Source organism: Ranitomeya imitator, chromosome 4 (genome assembly GCF_032444005.1).
Source record: "Ranitomeya imitator isolate aRanImi1 chromosome 4, aRanImi1.pri, whole genome shotgun sequence".
NCBI lineage: Eukaryota > Metazoa > Chordata > Amphibia > Anura > Dendrobatidae > Ranitomeya > Ranitomeya imitator.
The window spans coordinates 431,010,168-431,029,851 of NC_091285.1; the positions used below are offsets into that span (position 1 = coordinate 431,010,168).

The window sequence follows — 19,684 nt, forward strand, 5'->3', positions numbered from 1 at the left end:
CAGGGACGCGATCATTCTGTGACACAGCATATGCGTCACAGGTCGGATTGGCACCGACTTTCATGACGCATACGCTGTGTCACAGGTCGGGAAGGGGTTAAAGCCAAGATTCAAAACCTTTAAAACATCACATAGATCGAAGCTCTAGCTGTGAGCTAGTCAGAAAGTGATTAGTAGGAAGCATACACCTTGCACATCATTGGCTACTGATATGTCTTCCTGCATAAAAGTATGAAATATGTCCTTGGCAGCAGAGCTGTGGAGTCGGTAAGCTAAACCTCTGACTGCTCCATTTTACTGACTCCGACTCCACAGCACTGCCATAAAGTGCAGCACAGATTCATCTCCATTAGAAGCTGAGATCCTTAGATCAAGAGCAGAACAGACATTTATAGGACATTTCATAACTTTCCCAAATTATTAGGAAAACATTTACAGCACATCCTGCACTGTACTCAATGTATTATACATTTTAAGAGTCGGAAACGGTCCATTTAATACCGACTCCACCAAAATGGACAATGACTCCAACTCCACAGCCCTGCTTGGCAGAAAACAGGTTCAATGCCATCCAAAACAAGCACACACAACATAAGAAAACAGCTACACAGGATCCAGAAAATAAACATGGCAAACGCATCAAATATCATTAGCCAAGGCAATGCATCTTAATGCAATACAATGTGGTTGTAAAATTAAAGGGAACCTGTCACCCCGAAAATCGCGGGTGAGGTAAGCCCACCGGCATCAGAGGCTTATCTACAGCATTCTGTAATGCTGTAGATAAGCCCCCGATGTTACCTGAAAGAGGAGAAAAAGACGTTAGATTATACTCACCCAGGGGCGGTCCCGCTGCTGGTCCGGTCGGATGGGCGTCTCTGGTCCGCTGCGGCGCCTCCCATCTTCATTCCAAGACGTCCTCTTCTGATCTTCAGCCACGGCTCCAGCACAGGCGTACTTTGTCTGCCCTGTTGAGAGCACAACAAAGTACTGCAGTGCGCAGGCGCCGGAAAGGTCAGAGGCCCGGCGCCTGCGCACTGCAGTACTTTGTCTGCCCTCAACAGGGCAGACAAAGTACGCCGGAGCCGGAGCCGTGGCTGAAGATCAGAAGAGGACGTCTTCGAATGAAGATGGGAGGCGCCGCAGCGGACCAGAGACGCCAATCCGACCGGACCAGCAGCGGGACCGCCCCTGGGTGAGTATAATCTAACGTCTTTTTCTCCTCTTTCAGGTAACATCGGGGGCTTATCTACAGCATTACAGAATGCTGTAGATAAGCCCCTGACGCCGGTGGGCTTACCTCACCCACGATTTTCGGGGTGACAGGTTCCCTTCAAGTAGATCATGGGGATGGGGAATACTGAAAGTAACTAAGCATATTTGTGCAAAGCCCATTAGTTAGGAAGATCTGACAATGGCTATTGATCCAGAAAACAGCCATTTGGATAGGTAACTGTTGCATTTTGTGCTATAGTCAGCAATGTCCAGATGTCTAGATTCACCCTGATTGTCAGAGGAAATTATAATATTTATTGATATCTACATACACAAACAGCCAAATATTCACCTATCAAAAAGGGGTTCAAGGATAACACAATAATTCTAGAAGAATGCCAGTAGTGTTTAGAAATCCTGCTCACCTGCATACACAGAATTCCTATCTACTCCTAGAGCATGGTCCCCAACAATAAAGACTTTTTTTTCCTTCTGCTCCAAGTGTTCCTTCAGCTGTAATGCTCTACGACTTTTTCCGCTGCAAGGGAATCCGCACATCACAACAAGTGGCATTGTTGGAACCAGCCTGCTGGAATAAACACATCAAGCTATCAGAGCACAGGAAATACATAACAGTCGGGCTCTTTGTACATCACTTTTTGGCCAAATAGGTGAGGTGTATAAACTGTATACATCTTAAATGTTAACTTTTTATGATACCAATAAATGGATCCGTAAAATATTCTTAGTATTATTCACACACTCTTAAATGTTGCCCAAAAAAGCTGAAGAAGTGGATTAGATTGGAACAGCGATGTAGACTTTTAAATCCGTGAAATGTGAATTTATGTTGCAGAATGGTTGCTGATTGAGCACTTTAGGCAATCATAATGTACAATTGTTGTGGTGTTTGCAGAAATATCCAAAAATTCAGAAGCAACTAAAATATGTTAAAAGTTTAAAGGGAACCTGTCACCCCGTTTTTTGAGATTGAGCTATAAATACTGTTAAATAGGGCCTGCGCTGTGTGTTCCTATAGTGTATGTAGTGTACCCCGATTCCCCATGTATGCTGAGAAATAACTTACCAAAGTCGCCGTTTTCGCCTGTCAATCAGGCTGGTCAGGTCGGGAGGGCGTGGTGACATCGGTGGTTCTTCCTCAGCTTTACGTTGGTGGCGTAGTGGTGAACAAGCAGCGCGCGATCTGCGCTGTAATCCCTTGCATCGGTGGGGGCGGCCATCTTCCTGGGGCCGCGCGTGCGCAGATCGAGTGCTCTGCTGCACGGGGCTTCAGGAAAATGGCCGCGGGATGCCGCGCGTGCGCATTAGAGATCGCGGCGGCCATTTTCCCAAAGCCGAGATGCAAACTCGGCTTTGGGAAAATGGCCGCCGCGATCTCTAATGCGCACGCGCGGCATCCCGCGGCCATTTTCCTGAAGCTCCGTGCAGCAGAGCACTCGATCTGCGCACGCGCGGCCCCAGGAAGATGGCCGCCCCCACCGACGAAAGGGATGACAGCGCAGATCGCGCGCTGTGTCTTCACCACTACGCCACCAACGTAAAGCTGAGGAAGAACCAGCGATGTCACCACGCCCTCCCGACCTGACCAGCCTGATTGACAGGCGAAAACGGCGACTTTGGTAAGTTATTTCTCAGCATACATAGGGAATCGGGGTACACTACATACACTATAGGAACACACAGCGCAGGCCCTATTTAACAGTATTTATAGCTCAATCTCAAAAAACGGGGGTGACAGGTTCCCTTTATATAAAATAAAACTAACAGCAACAAAAAGGCAGTATAGGCAGTATTCTGACATCTCTATTGTAACGTAGCCTGGTTATCCCACTGGTCTCTGTACAGTGGCGTGTAAAAATTTGGGCACCCCTAGTAAAAACTACTGTTGCTGCAAATAGTTAAGCAAGTTGAAGATGAAATGATCTCTCAAAGGGCTAAAGTCAATTACACATTTCCTTTGTATTTTAGGCAAAAAAGAAAATATATATTTTCATCTTTTACATTTTAAAAATCACAAAAAAGGAAAATGGGTTGATGCAAAAGTTTGTACACCCTGCATGGTTAGTACCTAGTAGCATCACCTTTTGCCAGTATCACAGCTTATAAACACTTTTTGTAGCCAGCCAAGAGTCTTTCAATTCTTGTCTGAGGGATTTTCATCTATTCTTCCATGGAAAATTCTTCCAGTTCTGTGAAAGTCTTGGGTCATCTTGCATGCACTGCTATTTTAAGGTCTAGACCCAGATTTTCAATGATGTTCAGATCAGGGGACTGTCAGGGCCATTGTAAAACCTTCAGCCTGCGCCTTTTGAGGTAGTCTATTGTGGATTTTGACATGTGTTTAGAGTCATTATTCATTTGTAGAAGCCATCCTCTTTTCAACTCGAATCCATTCTTCCCTCTACCCGTGAAATGTCTCTGAACAGTAGAGCAATGTACCACAACTCCACAGTCTGTTAAATCTTTCTGAAGCTCTTTAGTAGTGAAGCGGGAGTTCTGATTTGCTGCTCTAGCAATCCTAAATCCAGCGGCCACTGAAATTTTGCTTGGTCTTCCAGACCTTATCTTGATCTCCACTGTTCCTGTTAATTGTTATTTCTTACATTTCGAACGGGTGCGGAATTGCTGCGATTGCGCAAAAATAATGAACATGCTGCGTTTTTTACTGCCATGGGTTTCCGCTGCGGAAAAAACCCAGCATGAGCACATCAATTGCGGAATGCATTAGAAATTAGTGGGATGCTGTTTGTAAGCGTTTTTTAAGCGTTTCCACCGCGGAAAATCGCAGCAAAAAAGCTTAAACGCACCGTGGGCACATAGCCTAACAGTAATTTTGACCAGGGGAGCCCAAACTTTTACATGGTACTATATGCCTCTCTGCAGAGTACTACATCAGGGTTTGTGTAAAAATCCCTGAAAAGCAGAATTCCAACACGATCCCCAGCAGGGCCAATCACGTAAATGAAGGTAACAGAATCACTGCGAACACTGTCTCACCTCTGTTCTGGCAGCAAGAGTCTTTTCCAACAAAAATGTAATCTGCCATGTCTGTGCAGATCTGAAAAATTTTAACCTCTTAATCCCATCGAGGTGACCTGGGACTTAATTCCCAGGGACTGGATAGTACGTCATAGGCGATTGGCCGTGCTCACGGGGGGAGGGAGGGGGGGTGAGGGGAAGATCACCGCCGGGTGTCAGCTGATTATTACAGCTGACATCCGGCACTATGTGCCAGGAGTGGTCACGGACAGCTCCCGGCACATTAACCCCCGAAACACTGCGATCAAACATCCGGAGAAGCATCGTGCAGGGAGGGGGCTTCCTGCGTGCTTCCCTGAGACCCCCGGAACATCGCGACGTGATCGCGTTGTTCAGAGGGTCTCCTACGTCCTCCTCCCTGCAGGCCTGGATCCAAAATGGCCGCGGGGCTCCTTCCAGGGCCTGCAGGGAGGTGGCTTGCAAGCGCTTGTTCAGAGCAGGCGCCAGCAAGCCTCCTGCACTGCCTGTCAGATCGCTGATCTGACACAGTGCACTGCAAAGTGTCAGATCAGCAATCTGACAATATAGCTTGATGTCCCACCCTGGGACAAAGTTAAAAAAAAATATCTACATGTGTAAAAAAAAAAAAATACTAAATAAAGAGAAAAAAAAAATATTGTTCCAATAAATACATTTCTTTAAATAAAAAAAAAGTACACATATTTAATATCGCCGCGTCCATAACGACCCAACCTATAAAACTGTTTCACTAGTTATCCCCTTCAGTGAACACCGTAAAAAAAAGGCAAAAAACAATGCTTTGTTATCATACCGCCGAACAAAAAGTGGAATAACACGCGATCAAAAAGAAGGCTATAAATAACCATGGTACCGCTGAAAACATCATCTTGTCCCGCAAAAAAAAACGAGCTGCCATACAGCATCATCAATGAAAAAATAAAAAAATAAAGTTACAGTCCGCAGAATAAAGCAATGCAAAAATAATTATTTTTTATATAAAATAGTTTTTATCGTATAAAAGCGCCAAAACATAAAAAGATATAAATGATGTATCGCTGTAATCGTACTGACCCCAACAATAAAACTGCTTTATCAATTTTACCAAACGTGATAAGGTATAAACGCCCCCTCAAAAGAAATTCATGAATTGCTGGTTTTTGGTCATTTGGTCACAAAAATCGGAATAAAAAGTGATCAAAAAGGTCACGTGCCCGGAAATGGTACCAGTACAAACGTTAACTCATCCCGCAAAAAATAAGATCTCACTTGACTCTGTGGACCAAAATATGGAAAAATTATAGCTCTCAAAATGTGGAGACGCAAAAACTATTTTTTGCAATAAAAAGCGTCTTTTAGTGTGTGACAGCTGCCAATCATAAAAATCCGATAAAGACCCGCTATAAATAGCAAATCAACCCCCCCTTCATCACCCCCTTAGTTAGGGAAAAATAAAATTAAAAAAAAGTATTTATTTCCATTTTCACATTAGGGCTAGGGCTGGGGCTACAGTTAGGGCTGGGGCTACAGTTAGGGCTGGGGCTACAGTTAGGGCTGGGGCTACAGTTAGGGCTGGGGCTACAGTTAGGGTTAGGATTACATTTACGGTTGGGATTAAGGTTAGGGATGTGTTGGAGTTAGGGGTGTGGTTAAGGTTGGGATTAGGGTTAGGAGTGTGTTGGGGCTAGGGGTGTGGTTAGGGTTAGGGGTGTGTTCGGGTTAGGGGTATGGTTACTGTTGGGATTAGGGTTAGGGGTGTGTTCGGGTTAAGGTTGGAGTTAGAATTGAGGGGGTTCCACTGTTTAGGCACATCAGGGGCTCTCCAAACGCGACATGGCGTCCGATCACAATTCCAGCCAATTCTGTGTTGAAAAAGGGTCATTCCACATCAAAGCTACAGTACACCCATTTGTAATTTACTTCAAGGAGTTAAATGGTGAAGCTGAGCAGAACATCAGCTTGTGCATAATCAGTGATTGCTCACGACATGACACAGTTGCAGTCCACACTTTCTTAACAGTAATTGTGGAGTATCTCAAGACTCATCTATGGGATTCGTCATATCCACTACTTCAGCGATGGATCTGCAGCCCAGTACAAAAATTTCAAAAATTCTCTCAACTTGTGCCACCACAATGCTGATTTCAATATCAGCGCTGAATGGAATTTTTTTGGTACCAGTCATGGAAAGTCGCCCTGTGATGGGATTGGAGGGACATCAAAGAGGTTGGCAGCTCGTGCCAGTCTTCAACGCCCAACTGAAAACCAAATACTGACCCCGGTGGATTTATTCAACTTTTGCAATGAGCAAATGCAAGGAATCAAGTTTTTTTTTTTGTTCCAAAAGAAAAAATTGACGAAATATGGGTAGTTCAAGAGGAAAGGTTCAAAGATGGACATACAATTGCTGGAACAAGAGAAAATCACCAGTTTGTGCCAATTGATGACAAAAAGATTCGCATTTCAAGGGTGTCAAACGACCCATCATCTTTCATTGCCCATGTAGATAGATCTGTCAGATCAGAAATGCCTTTTGTGCCAATTGCAAACCTCCAGCCAGGGCAATACATTGCCTGCATTTACGATAGGAACTGGTGGATTGGAAATATTTCTGAAATTTCAGTCGACGAGCATGATGCATTAATAAATTTTATGCATCCTCATGGACCAGCTAGCTTCTTTCACTGGCCTGTGAGAAATGATACATGCTGGATTCCCGAGCAGTCAATCATTGCAATAATTCCAGCACCAGCTGCAACAGCAATGGGCCGACAATACAGCTTCAGTGAACCGATTATGTTGCAAATTCAGCAACAATTCCAGACCACTTAGACTGAACATTATGGCTTGGGAACCAACAAAAGATACCCAATATTAGGCTTGGGATCCTAGGCAAAGACACCCACCCTCAGGCTTCGGAACCTGCGATAAAGAGACCGCCCGAGGCTCGCCTTGCACGGCTATCGGCCATGGCTCCTAGGCGATGGGGCTGCCAATTCTCGAAAGACAGCATTATTACAATTCTTAATAGGATTATAATACCAATTCTTAGGGAATTTGTTGTGGTATAACCACCATGGACCAATGCAAGGGTTTGAATAGTGCAGTTACCATTCATTGCGTATTAATAAATAACACCATGTTCAGTGGCATTTTTCATTTCTTAAACTGAGAGACTCCAAAAAAACAAACAATGATCCTTGTAGAGAAAAATGTGCTCTTTCTAATGATATCAGAATTAATATATTTTAGGGGTACCCTTTTTGAGAAATTTGACCTAAAAATAGGTAAAATTCGGGTTTTTTACATTTTTCATCATATGTGGGTGTGAATATTTCCACAAATACATATGCTTTGACCGTGATATTGCAGCAATGCAAAGTCATGTATATGTTTGGTGTACAGGGCAAAGCACCAGTTACTATTGGTTTTTGGTCTTGAGTTATATATGGGCAAAGTTCGGCATAAATTTTATGCGACGCGTTTTTCAAGCTACTTTGACACAAAATTGCGGCCGAAATATTGTTTTGTCATAGCCGGTAATAATTTTATCGTATTTAGCACCAAAAGTTGAGCTAGTATGCCAAATTTCAGCATCATAGCCAGTATAGAACTCTAATGGCTATGTGCCAAAGTTTGCAAAATCCACTTAGCTGAAGCCGCAGGCTTGGTGGAACCTCCAGTGAAAGGTCAACAGTGCCCAATTTGAGATCTGGCCCTAAAAATTTACAGAACCTCTTTTCAAACATACATGTACATCCTTATAAATTTTCAGCAAAATCGGAGAAGGTCGAGTGGGGACCACTGGTCCACTTGACATGGAATTACCCAAAAGAAAAACCGTGCTCCTTCCTTTCCGAGCTCTCCCATGTGCCCAAACAGGGGTTTACCCCAACATATAGGTTATCAGCGTACTAAGGACAAATTGGACAACAACTTTTGGGGTACAATTTCTCTTGGTACCCTTGGGAAAATAAAAAATTGGGGGCTAAAAAATCATTTTTGCGGCAAAAAAATGATTTTTATTTTCACTGCTCTGCGTTATAAACTGTAGTGAAACACTTGGGGGTTCAAAGTTCTGACAACACATCTAGATACATTTCTTGGGAGGGTCTGGTTTTCAATATGGGGTCACTTGTGGGGGTTTCTACTGTTTAGGTACATCAGGGCAGGGCTCTGCAAATGCAAAGTGACACCTGCAGACCAATTCATCTAAGCCTCATTCCAAACGCGCTCCTTCCCTTCCGAGCTCTACCATGCGCCCAAACGGTGGTTCCCGCCCACATATGGGTGTAACAACCCTGCCAGCATCACTGCATGGCCTTCCATTCCCCACCTGCCTGTTACATCTACTCACTCACCCAGTGCCATGCTGTGAGATCTGTCTGCTGCTGGTTCCATGCCATGTGCTTCATGGCGGCCTGCTCTGTGTACACTTCCTGGCTGTGTGCATAGGGGGGCGGCGCCAGCCACTCCGGATTCTTATTGAGACTGTGTGCACCTCCCTAAGGTGCTTCTGGCCAATAGCCTTGAGGCCTCTGATACTTAAGGCATCCTCACCCATTGGAGGATGCCTGAGCAAACTATTCCCCTCAGTTAGCATTTGCTACTGAGCTGCCAGGCCGTGTGTTTCCTGTCTCTGAGGGCTGCACTATTGCAGGCCTTCATCTGTGTTCTGTTTGTGTATCCGTGTCCGTTCCTGTCTGTACTCTGGTCTATGTCCGTCCCTGCTCCTTCTTTGTCATTAGTCATTTCCCACTCAGCTGTGTGTACCTCTGCCTTATCTTTCTGCTCTGTTCGCCACTGTCTGTGGCTCTGCTTCTCTCTGCTCAGTTTTACCACAACCTGTGGCTCTGTGTCTCTCAGCTTTTCTCTCAGCTCTGCTCTCTGACCTTGCTCCGCTCTCTGTGGCTTTGCTCTACGGCTCCGCTCCTTGCGTTTCCACCTGGCTCCGCTCCTTGTGGTTCTACGTCTTTAGCTCTTGGCTCCGCCTCCAGCGTCTTCACTCTTGGCTCCGCCTCCAGCATCTTGGCTCCGCCTCCAGCATCTCCGCTCTTGGCTCCGCCTCCAGCGCCTCCGCTCTTGGCTCCGCCTCCAGCGCCTCCGCCTCCAGCGTCTCCGCTCTTGGCTCCGTCTCCGCTCTTGGCTCCGCCTCCAGCGTCTCCGCTCTTGGCTCCGCCTCCAGCGTCTCCGCTTCCAGCGCCTGCGCCTCCAGCGTCTCCGCTCTTGACTCCGCCTCCAGCGTCTCCGCTCTTGGCTCCGCCTCCAGCGTCTCCGCTCTTGGATCTGCCTTCTCCATCTCTACTCTCTGCTCTTCCTTCTCTGCTCATAGCTCCACCTTCTACTCGTACTCCGCCTCCTGCGATTCAGCTTTTCTTCCACTCTTGCTCTATCTTAATTCTGCAACTTTCCCTACAGGTCTCTACCTGTTCCTTTATATTCTCCAGTCTGAACAGGTTCTTACCTGTTTCCACACATCCATCTGAATACCAGTTCCTACCAGAGTATCAGTCCTGTCTGCCAGTGCCAGCCGTGCCCGCCTGTCTGCCTGAGTGCCAGCCGCACCCGTCTGCCTGCCTGTATCTCCGTCAAGCCAGTCCGCCCGTCAGGGCCTCTGCCATACCCGTCTGTCAGCCAATGTCACAGCCGTGCCTGCCTGCCCGTGTCTTGTCCCCGGTGGGATCAGCATCCACAGTCCGACTCCACCCTGGAGTGGCACCTGGTAGCTTCCTATTGCACAAGTCTGACCTCACCATCAGAGGCTCCAGCGAACACCTAGGAAGCTACTTAGTTACGCCCCTTCCAGGGAAGTTCGGTCTGTGGTCCAGTGAGGCCACACCCCCAGGTGCCCGCGCCAACCAGTCTCGGCGCGAGCGTTACAATGGGGTATCAGCGTACTTAGGACAAATTGGACAACAACTTTTACGGTCCGAGTTCTCCTGTTACCCTTGGGAAAAAAACAAAACTGGGGGATAAAAAATAATTTGTGGGAAAGAAAAAAAGAATTTTTATTTTCACTGCTCTGCGTTATAAACTGTAGTGAAATACTAGGGGGTTCAAAGTTCTTACAACACATCTAGATAAGTTCCTTAGGGGGTCTACTTTCCAAAATGGTGTCACTTGTGGGAGGTTTCCACTGTTTAGGCACATCAGGGGCTCTCCAAACGCAACATGGCATCAACTCTCAATTCCAGTCAATTTTGCATTGAAAAGACAAACGGCGCTCCTTCCCTTCCGAGCTCTGCCATGCGCCCAAACAGTGGTTTATCCCCACATATGGGGCATCAGCGTACTCAGGACAAATTTTACAACAACTATTGAGGTTCAATTTCTTCTGTTACCTTTGGTAAAATAAAACAAATTGGAGCTGAAGTAAATTTTTTGTGAAAAAAAGTTAAATGTTCATTTTTTAAAAAAATATTCCAAAGATTCCTGTGAAACACCTGAAGGGTTAATAAAAGTCTTGAATGTGCTTTTGAGCACCTTGAGGGGTGCAGTTTTTAGCATGGTGTCAAACTTGGGTATTTTCTATCATATAGACCCCTCAACGTGACTTCAAATGTGATGTAGTCCCTAAAAAAAAAATGGTGTTGTAAAAATGAGAAATTGCTGGTCAACTTTTAACCCTTATAACTCCCTAACAAAAAAATTTTGGTTCCAAAATTGTGCTGATGTAAAGTAGACGTGTGGTAAATGTTACTTATTAAGTATTTTGTGTGACATATCTCTGTGATTGAAGGGCATACAAATTCAAAGTTGGAAAATTGCAAAATTTTCTAAATTTTAGCTAAATTTCCATTTTTTTCACAATTAAACGCAGGTAATATCAAAGAAATTTTACCACTATCATGAAGTACCATATGTCACGAGAAAACAATGTCAGAATCATTAGGATCCGTTGAAGCGTTCCAGAGTTATAACCTCAAAGGGACAGTGGTGAGAATTGTAAAAATTGGCCCGGTCATTAAAGGGAACCTGTCACCCCCAAAATCGAAGGTGAGCTAAGCCCACCGGCATCAGTGGCTTATCTACAGCATTCTGTAATGCCACAGATAAGCCCCCGATGTATCCTGAACGATGAGAAAAAGAGGCTAGATTATACTCACCTGGGCGGGCAGTCAGATCCAATGGGCGTCGCGGTCCGGTCCGGGGCCTCCCATCTTTATAGGATGGCGTCCTCTTCTTGTCTTCACACTGCAGCTCCTGCGCAGGCGTACTTTGTCTGCCCTGTTGAGGGCAGAGCAAAGTACTGCAGTGCGCAGGCGCCAGGAAAGGTCAGAGGCCCGGCGCCTGCGTACTGCAGTACTTTACACTGCCATCAACAGGGCAGAAAAAGTATGCCTGCTCCGGAGCCGCAGCGTGAAGACAAGAAGAGGACGTCATCCTATGAAGATGGGAGGCCCTGGACCGGACCGCGACGCCCATCGGATCGGACTGCCCGCCCAGGTGAGTATAATCTAACCTCTTTTTCTCATCTTTCAGGATACATCGGGGCTTATCTACAGCATTACAGAATGTTGTAGATAAGCCCCTGATGCCGGTGGGCTTAGCTCACCTTCGATTTTGGGGGTGGCAGGTTCCCTTTAACGTGCAAACCACCCTTGGGGGTTAAATACTACCAGACGGAAGCCAGACAATATCCCTGGTAACAAAGAAAATTAAGTTGCACTCTGTAGTGCTAAAGCATGTAAATATGTAATATATGAAGTATGAATAGCATAATTGCTATAAATAATAAGAAAAAATGGAGATACTTAGCACATTATTTGCCCATTTCACGATGATGTGGTACTCAACTGAAAAAGGGTGAACCTAGCCTTAGGAAATGCGGATATGGCATTATTTTTTTTTTTTAAGATTACGCCCGGAATCTGCCTGAAAAGGCGCCAGAAAACTGTCCCATAAAATGAACAGAATGCAAAGCAATGTCAAAACAAAGCTCTCTCTTGTCACTTCTTTAATGGCTTCAGGGTGTAGAACGTTGAAAGGGTTAAAAGTAATGACCTGCCCATTCTCGGGCAGGGTCAGCTAGGAAGTAGCCTGCTCTCTATAATTTAAAGTATGGCTACGTTCACATTAGCGTTTTGCGTGTTTGCGTCGGGCGACGCAGAGGCGACGCATGCGTCATGCGCCCCTATATTTAAAATGGGGGACGCATGCGTTTTTGTGTGATGCGTTGTGCGACGCATGCGTTTTTTTTGCCGCAAGCGTCGGGCCAAGAAAACGCAACAAGTTGCATTTTTCTTGCGTCCAAATTTCGGCAAAAAACGACGCATGCGTCGCAAAACGCAGCGTTTTTGCGTGCGTTTTGATGCGTTTTCATTTGCGTTGTGCGTTGCGTCGCCGACGCAGCGGCGCACAACGCAAATGTGAACGTAGCCTATAAGACACTGCTGGTGAAGCCACCACAAAAATACCTGAGAAGCTGCTCCAGGAAAATGACTGCTGGAGCTTTCCTGGAGCGGGTTCACCTTCAAAACCAGAGGCCCTTAACGCTTTTTTCCATAGTTCAAATACCACTGGAATAACATTTACAAAAAATAAATAAATATGCATGCGGGATATTTTTAACAAACGGAATATACACCACCAATCTCCAAACTGAATGCATTGCAGTCATTAAATAGAGCACTGATCATGTTCCCTCAAACTTCCCTTATGTATTATAGAGTATGGTACAAGTACACTCAGAATTAAGAAAAGCTTCATATTACGATTAGACAGAATTGTTCAGCTAATACAGGTTCCAGACTACAGCGATTGTCTGCAGCAGTCACATAACCCTGTGCTGGGACATTACTGTTGCAGCAAGAAGTACAGACCAGAGGAACATTGGATTTTGAGCTGCTTTAAGGGTACCGTCACACTATAACATTTCGATCGCTACGACGGTACGATTCGTGACGTTCCAGCGATATCGTTACGATATCGCTGTGTCTGACACGCAGCAGCGATCAGGGATCCTGCTGAGAATCGTACGTCGTAGCAGATCGTTTAGAACTTTCTTTCATCGCTGGATCTCCTGCTGTCATCGCTAGATCGGTGTGTGTGACACCGATCTAGCGATGCGATCCAGCGATGCGTTCGCTTGTAACCAGGGTAAACATCGGGTAACTAAGCGCAGGACCGCGCTTAGTTACCCGATGTTTATCCTGGTTACAAGCGTTAAACTAAAAAAAAAACAAACAGCACATACTTACATTCTGGTGTCCGTCAGGTCCCTTGCAGTCTGCTTCCAGCACTGTGACTGCCGGCCGTAAAGTGAAAGCAGAGCACAGCGGCTGTGCTTTCACTTTCACTTTATGGCCGGCAGTCACTGAGTGCGGGAAGCAGACTGCAAGGGACCTGACGGACACCAGAATGTAAGTATGTGCTGTTTGTTTTTTTTTAGTTTAACGCTTGTAACCAGGGTAAACATCGGGTAACTAAGCGCGGTCCTGCGCTTAGTTACCCGATGTTTACCCTGGTTACCCAGGGACCTCGGCATCTTGGTCGCTGGAGAGCTGTCTGTGTGACAGCTCCCAGCGACCACACTACGATTTACCTACGATCACGGCCAGGTCATATCGCTGGTCGTGATCGTAGGTAAATCGTATAGTGTGACGGTACCCTAACAGGGTATTCCATTGCGAAGATGTTATCACCTAGCCACGAAATAGGTGATAACATACAGATAGGTGCAGGTGGTTAGCTCCCCACCTATCGGCAGAATGGGGTCCTTTTATTTATGGCAGAATGGAGCAGCAGTGCACATATATGATCACCGCTCCATTCATGGCCTCCACTCTATTCAAAACGATAGTCTTCAGAGCAGTCAGAAACAACGTAATCAGAACATAATCCCCTATCCTCAGAATAATTTATGATTTGGGGAAAGCCCCTTAAATTAGCATAACTATTTATAGAGCGCCCATAGACTTTAAATGTCTAGGTGGTCTGCATTCCCCACTGCACACGATCATGCAACTGCGAGAGTCAGAAGCCAGCTGTAAGACACAGCTGGACTCTCCATAGAGAAGGCTTGTTACTGAACAAACTGTGTATACAGTATAGAAAGTGGTGTCTGTGCCTCCCCCTCCAAACCCAGAGATCACATCATGTGTAGGGAGAAAACAAGAGCCCCTAGGAGACCCAATCGGCACTGCTGACAGGACGCTTAACTATCCCTGGGTGGATCAGCCCTAGTTACAGGGGAAATTATTAATGCTACATTCCCACAATGAGCTTCTTGGTGAATTTTTGATGTTGCAGATTCTTTGCACCCATTACGTAAAATAGGTTAGGCTGGTTTCACATTTCCGTTTTTTTTTTTGCGTTTTTGCGCAAAAAAAAGCATGCGTTTTTTCCCCTATACTTAACATTAAAAACGCATGCTTTTTTCTCTGCATGCGTTGTGTTGCAGAAATGCAACATATACTAATTTTAGCTGCGTTTTTTTGCGGCAAAAAACCTATTGATGTCTATGTAAACGCATGTGTTTTTAAGCACATGCGTTTGCATGGGTTTTTATAGAAAAACACAAGAATACACACTGATAAGCCACCCCCTAACCCTAAGGGATCCTAACCCTAAGGCCGGGGTCACACTAGACCGTAATACAGACGAGTGCAATGCGATAAAAAAATCGCATAGCACTCGTCCCAATGTTAATCTATGGGGCAGCTCCCATCATCCGATATTTTCTCGGCCGTATTCAGGATCCGAGTGAAATCGCAGCATGCTGCGATTGTCAGCGTATCTCGGCCGAGAATCGCCAATGAAAGTCTATGGGGGTGAGAAAAAATAGCACAGAACACGGACCATCAGTGTGACTTGCGAGAAATTCTCAGGCATTAGGCAGGTGACAGGAAAGGCTCAGCCATTATTTGCTCATTTTGCAAGTGTGTAAGAAAATCTCACCATACGGATGCCATACGGATGTCACACGGATCATTTGATGCGAGAAAATCGCATTCTCGCACTGCACACGGATAACTGTTTTGGTAACATTTGAGCGATTCTCGTCCGTCAAAAACGGACCGTTTTTTAATACGCTGTGTGTGTCCCCGGCCTTAGGTTTAGAGTTTGTGTTAGGCCGGGGTCACACTAGACCGTAATACGGACGAGTGCAATGCGATAAAAAATCGCATAGCACTCGTCCCAATGTTAATCTATGGGGCAGCTCCCATCATCCGATATTTTCTCGGCCGTATTCAGGATCCGAGTGAAATCGCAGCATGCTGCGATTGTCAGCGTTTCTCGGCCGAGAATCGCCAATGAAAGTCTATGGGGGTGAGAAAAAAATAGCACAGCACACAGACCATCAGTGTGACTTGCGAGAAATTCTCAGGCATTGGGCAGGTGACAGGAAAGGTTCAGCCATTATTTGCTCATTTTGCAAGTGTGTGAGAAAATCTCACCATACGGATGCCATACGGATGTTACACGGATGTCACACGGATCATTTAATGCGAGAAAATCGCATCCTCGCACTGCACACGGATCACTGTTTTGGTAACATTTGTGCGATTCTCGTCCGTCAAAAACGGACCGGTTTTTTATACGTTGTGTGTGTCCCCGGCCTTAGGGTTTGTGTTTTAGGGTTAGGGTTTGGGTTAGAGTTTGTGTTTTAGGGTTAGGGTTAAAGTTTGGGTTAGGGTTAGAGTTTGTGTTTTAGGGTTAGGGTTAAAGTTTGGGTTAGGGTTAGAGTTTGTGTTTTAGGGTTAGGGTTAGAGTTTGTGTTAGGCCGGGGTCACACTAGACCGTAATACGGACGAGTGCAATGCGATAAAAAAATCGCATAGCACTCGTCCCAATGTTAATCTATGGGGCAGCTCCCATCATCCGATATTTTCTCGGCCGTATTCAGGATCCGAGTGAAATCGCAGCATGCTGCGATTGTCAGCGTTTCTCGGCCGAGAATCTCCAATGAAAGTCTATGGGGGTGAGAAAAAATAGCACAGCACACGGACCATCAGTGTGACTTGCGAGAAATTCTCAGGCATTGGGCAGGTGACAGGAATGGCTCAGCCATTATTTGCTCATTTTGCAAGTGTGTGAGAAAATCTCACCATACGGATGCCATACGGATGTCACATGGATGTCACACGGATCATTTGATGCGAGAAAATCGCATCATCGCACTGCACACGGATCACTGTTTTGGGAACATTTGTGCGATTCTCGTCCGTCAAAAACAGACCTTTTTTTATACGTTGTGTGTGTCCCCGGCCTTAGGGTTAGGGTTTGTGTTTTAGGGTTAGGATCCCTAGGGTTACTAGGGATCCTAACCCTAGGTATTTCTGTTTATAGTGAGTTTTCTAGTTGATTTGGATGATTGGCAGCTGTCACACACTTCTCATCATGCGTTTCAAAAACGCAAACGCAGGAAAAAACGCTTGTAAACGCATCAAAACGCCGCGTTTGCGTTAAAACATGCAAAAACGCATGCGCCTAAAAAAAATGCAGCGTTTAAACGCGTTTTTGCACCAAATGCGTTTGCGTTTAAAACGCTGCAGATCAAAACGCAAGTGTGAAACCAGCCTTACTTGCATTTTTTGGAAAAAAAACGTCAAAAACTCATTGAGCGAATGTAACCTAACAAGTAATGAAAATGGTGAAATGCTGGCCAGGGGTCTTTTATGAACTTATGTGTGGTGGAATTCGGCTACTTTCACACTAGCGACATGCAGACGCAACGACACTAGCGTTGTTAGCGCCGCACAACGGGTGCAGCGGATGCAGATTTTCATCGCATCCGCTGCCCCATTGTGAGGTGCGGGGAGGTGGGGGCGGAGTTCCGGCCACGCATGCGCTGTTGGAAAAAGCGGTCCGTCGGCAGCAAAAAACGTTACATGTAACGTTTTTTGCTCTCAGCGGTCCGCCACAACACGGCGCAACCGTCGCACGACGGTTGCAACGTATGTCAATGCGTCGCTAATGTTATTCTATGGGGCAAAAACACATCCTGCAAACAAACAACTTTGCAGGATGCGTTTTTCCCCCTAAACGACGCATTGCGACATATTGAAAACAACGCCAGTGTGAAAGTTGCCTTAGAAGAGAGGGCAAAATGTGTGAAATATAAAGAAAAAAAATTGATTTAAAAAAAAAAAGTGGCGATTCACAGTGCTGTTCCTATCCCACCCCGAATAAAACAAAACAAAAAAAAACCCCACACACAGAACCATGTCCAATATTTATCAGAATTGTTAGGGAAAGGCGAATACATTTTTTAATGTATTTTAGTGGCTCTTTGTGATCATTTAGAAAAAAAAAAAACTGTGAAATCAGACGTCTGCCCCCCAAAAAGAATGTATCACAAAAAAAGTGCAGAAATTTTATGACTATGGATGAAAAAAAACCCTTAATACCTGGTCAGGAACAGGGGCTCGTGAACTAGTTAAGGACAGATGTGGAGGAGAGGAGGCAGACGCCAAACACAGCTACTAATGGCTGCTGACAATACAGACACGAGCCGCCATACCGTGTGTGACACCAATCAAGATCCACTTTACATTTCTCCAAAGAGGTTTACAAAAGAAAGCTGAACTCTGATTGGTTGTGATGGACAACAATAGGAACGAAGTGCAGGGTAGACAATGAACTAATTGGTTACTGGAGGAGACAGGGCTATCTATAGGGACCAATGACACCACATTACATGAGAGGCCATAGCGCACCACATGGGGCTGACGGGTGCGAGCATTACGGTCAATGGGCACCGCCGCGGACACGGGTACAACCTGCTAGAAGACCGGCAGCGCACCCCGTTATTAGTAGCCGCTGTGAAACAGCAGCAGTGCGCGGTATTCACCTCCTCAGAGAGCCGGGCAGAATTGTAGAAGCACAACCATGGGCGGCGCCATGTTCACTTCCCGGCAAGCACCTGCTTCCGGTCACGTGGTGAGAAGTGGTCCGTCGCCATGGCAACAGTTACTGTCGGGGTTTGTCAGGTGAAATGTGGGAATAGACGCATGTAATATCGTGTAATAAAATGGCGGGCTTTCTGTACCTGACCTGTGGGGTGAGGAGCAGTGACAGGACAAGTGTGGCGCCTGGTTTATGGGCTTTAGTATCTATCATTATGGGATAGCTGCAGAAAGTGGGGGCTGGGCAAATACAGGGGCTTGGAGGGATTTCCACCAGATTCAAGTTAGTCTGCAGTTAGCTATTAGTTATTAGTTATTCGATTTTACATGCATGGTGAATTATACATAGAGTGGATATTGTTTGGGTAAAATTTTGATCAGGACTTTGAGACGTTTATTTTGACTACTTGTGGTCCTGGGTTAATCACATAAATCGCTTATGTCGCACATAAACGCACTCAATCGTACGTAAGTTAAATTTGAAAACAGGTACCCTTGACCACTACTACTCAAAATGAACATATCAATGTCCTGGACAATATTTACCAAAAAAAATATCAACTCTATGTGCAGTTCAGAAGTTATTCACGTAAATCGCTTACGTCGCGAATAAACTAAAGCACTTAATCGTACGTAAGTTCAATTTGAAAAGAGGTACCCTGGACTACTAGTACTCAAAATGAACACATCAATGTCCTGGACAATATTTACCAAAAAAAATATCAACTCTGTGTAGTTCAGAAGTTATTCACGTAAATCGCTTATGTCGCGAATAAACAAACGCACTTAATCGTACGTAAGTTCAATTTGAAAAGAGGTACCCTTGACCACTACTACTCAAAATGAACATATCAATGTCCTGGACAATATTTACCAAAAAAATATCAACTCTATGTGTAGTTCAGAAGTTATTCACGTAAATCGCATATGTCGCACATAATCAATCGTACTCAATCTAACAAATTTTGTCCCAAAAATTCAGAACTCTATGTATTTTTGAAGAATTATACAAAATATGCTAACTCCACATGTGAGACATTTTATAGGTACCTGACTGTTTGCTATCACAACTTACTTGAAGTTTCCATAAGGGCTTAACCCACTAATCTATGTTTAATTCAAGGGTTGTTGAACAGATGCTAAGTTTGTGTGTGAAATTACACTTAATAAAGTTTTATGTCATCAAATTATTTATATGTAATTGTATCGTCATTCTTAACCTTTTTTAACTTTACATAGTGGTTCTTCTGTAGACAAGGGGGTCAGTGGGTGCTCTCGTCCGCTGTCCCGACCGCCTTTACAAAGACAGCACGGACCATGGCTCATCCCAACTGAACGCCCGACCTCCTCAACAGTGGGTGGAACACTACTCAGACAACAGAGGGTGAGGGAATCACAATATTAGGTCTTTCTTGGATCTCCAAACAATTAATGGCATATATCACACAACCAGCAAAACACAAAATGTAACAGGCAACAGTTTCTCACCCTTCCACTGGCTCCCCAGGGATTATAATATCCGTTCATCAGAGCTTCCAGGGCTACTTACTCCAAGCCAGCAGCACCCTGCTTTCGGCGGGCACCCACCGAGAACGGAATAA

At 45.2% G+C, this 19,684-nt stretch overlaps 1 protein-coding gene across 2 annotated transcripts in view; it reads right to left on the bottom strand.

The window, feature by feature from the left end:
* The window catches only part of KTI12 (KTI12 chromatin associated homolog), a 92,406-nt gene extending 74,301 nt beyond the window's left edge, over nt 1–18,105 (bottom strand). Inside the window, exons 1-2 of one of the 2 annotated variants that reach the window (XM_069765546.1) lie at nt 18,029–18,105; nt 1,641–1,801 (exon numbers count right to left, since the gene is read on the bottom strand). In XM_069765546.1, the coding sequence (XP_069621647.1) occupies nt 1,641–1,788 (148 nt within the window). In that variant the 5' untranslated portion in view covers nt 1,789–1,801; nt 18,029–18,105. Of the gene's footprint in view, nt 1–1,640; nt 1,805–18,028 lie in introns of both variants that reach the window. The other variant, XM_069765545.1, reaches the window with a different exon arrangement.
* Between the last annotated feature and the right edge of the window lie 1,579 nt (nt 18,106–19,684).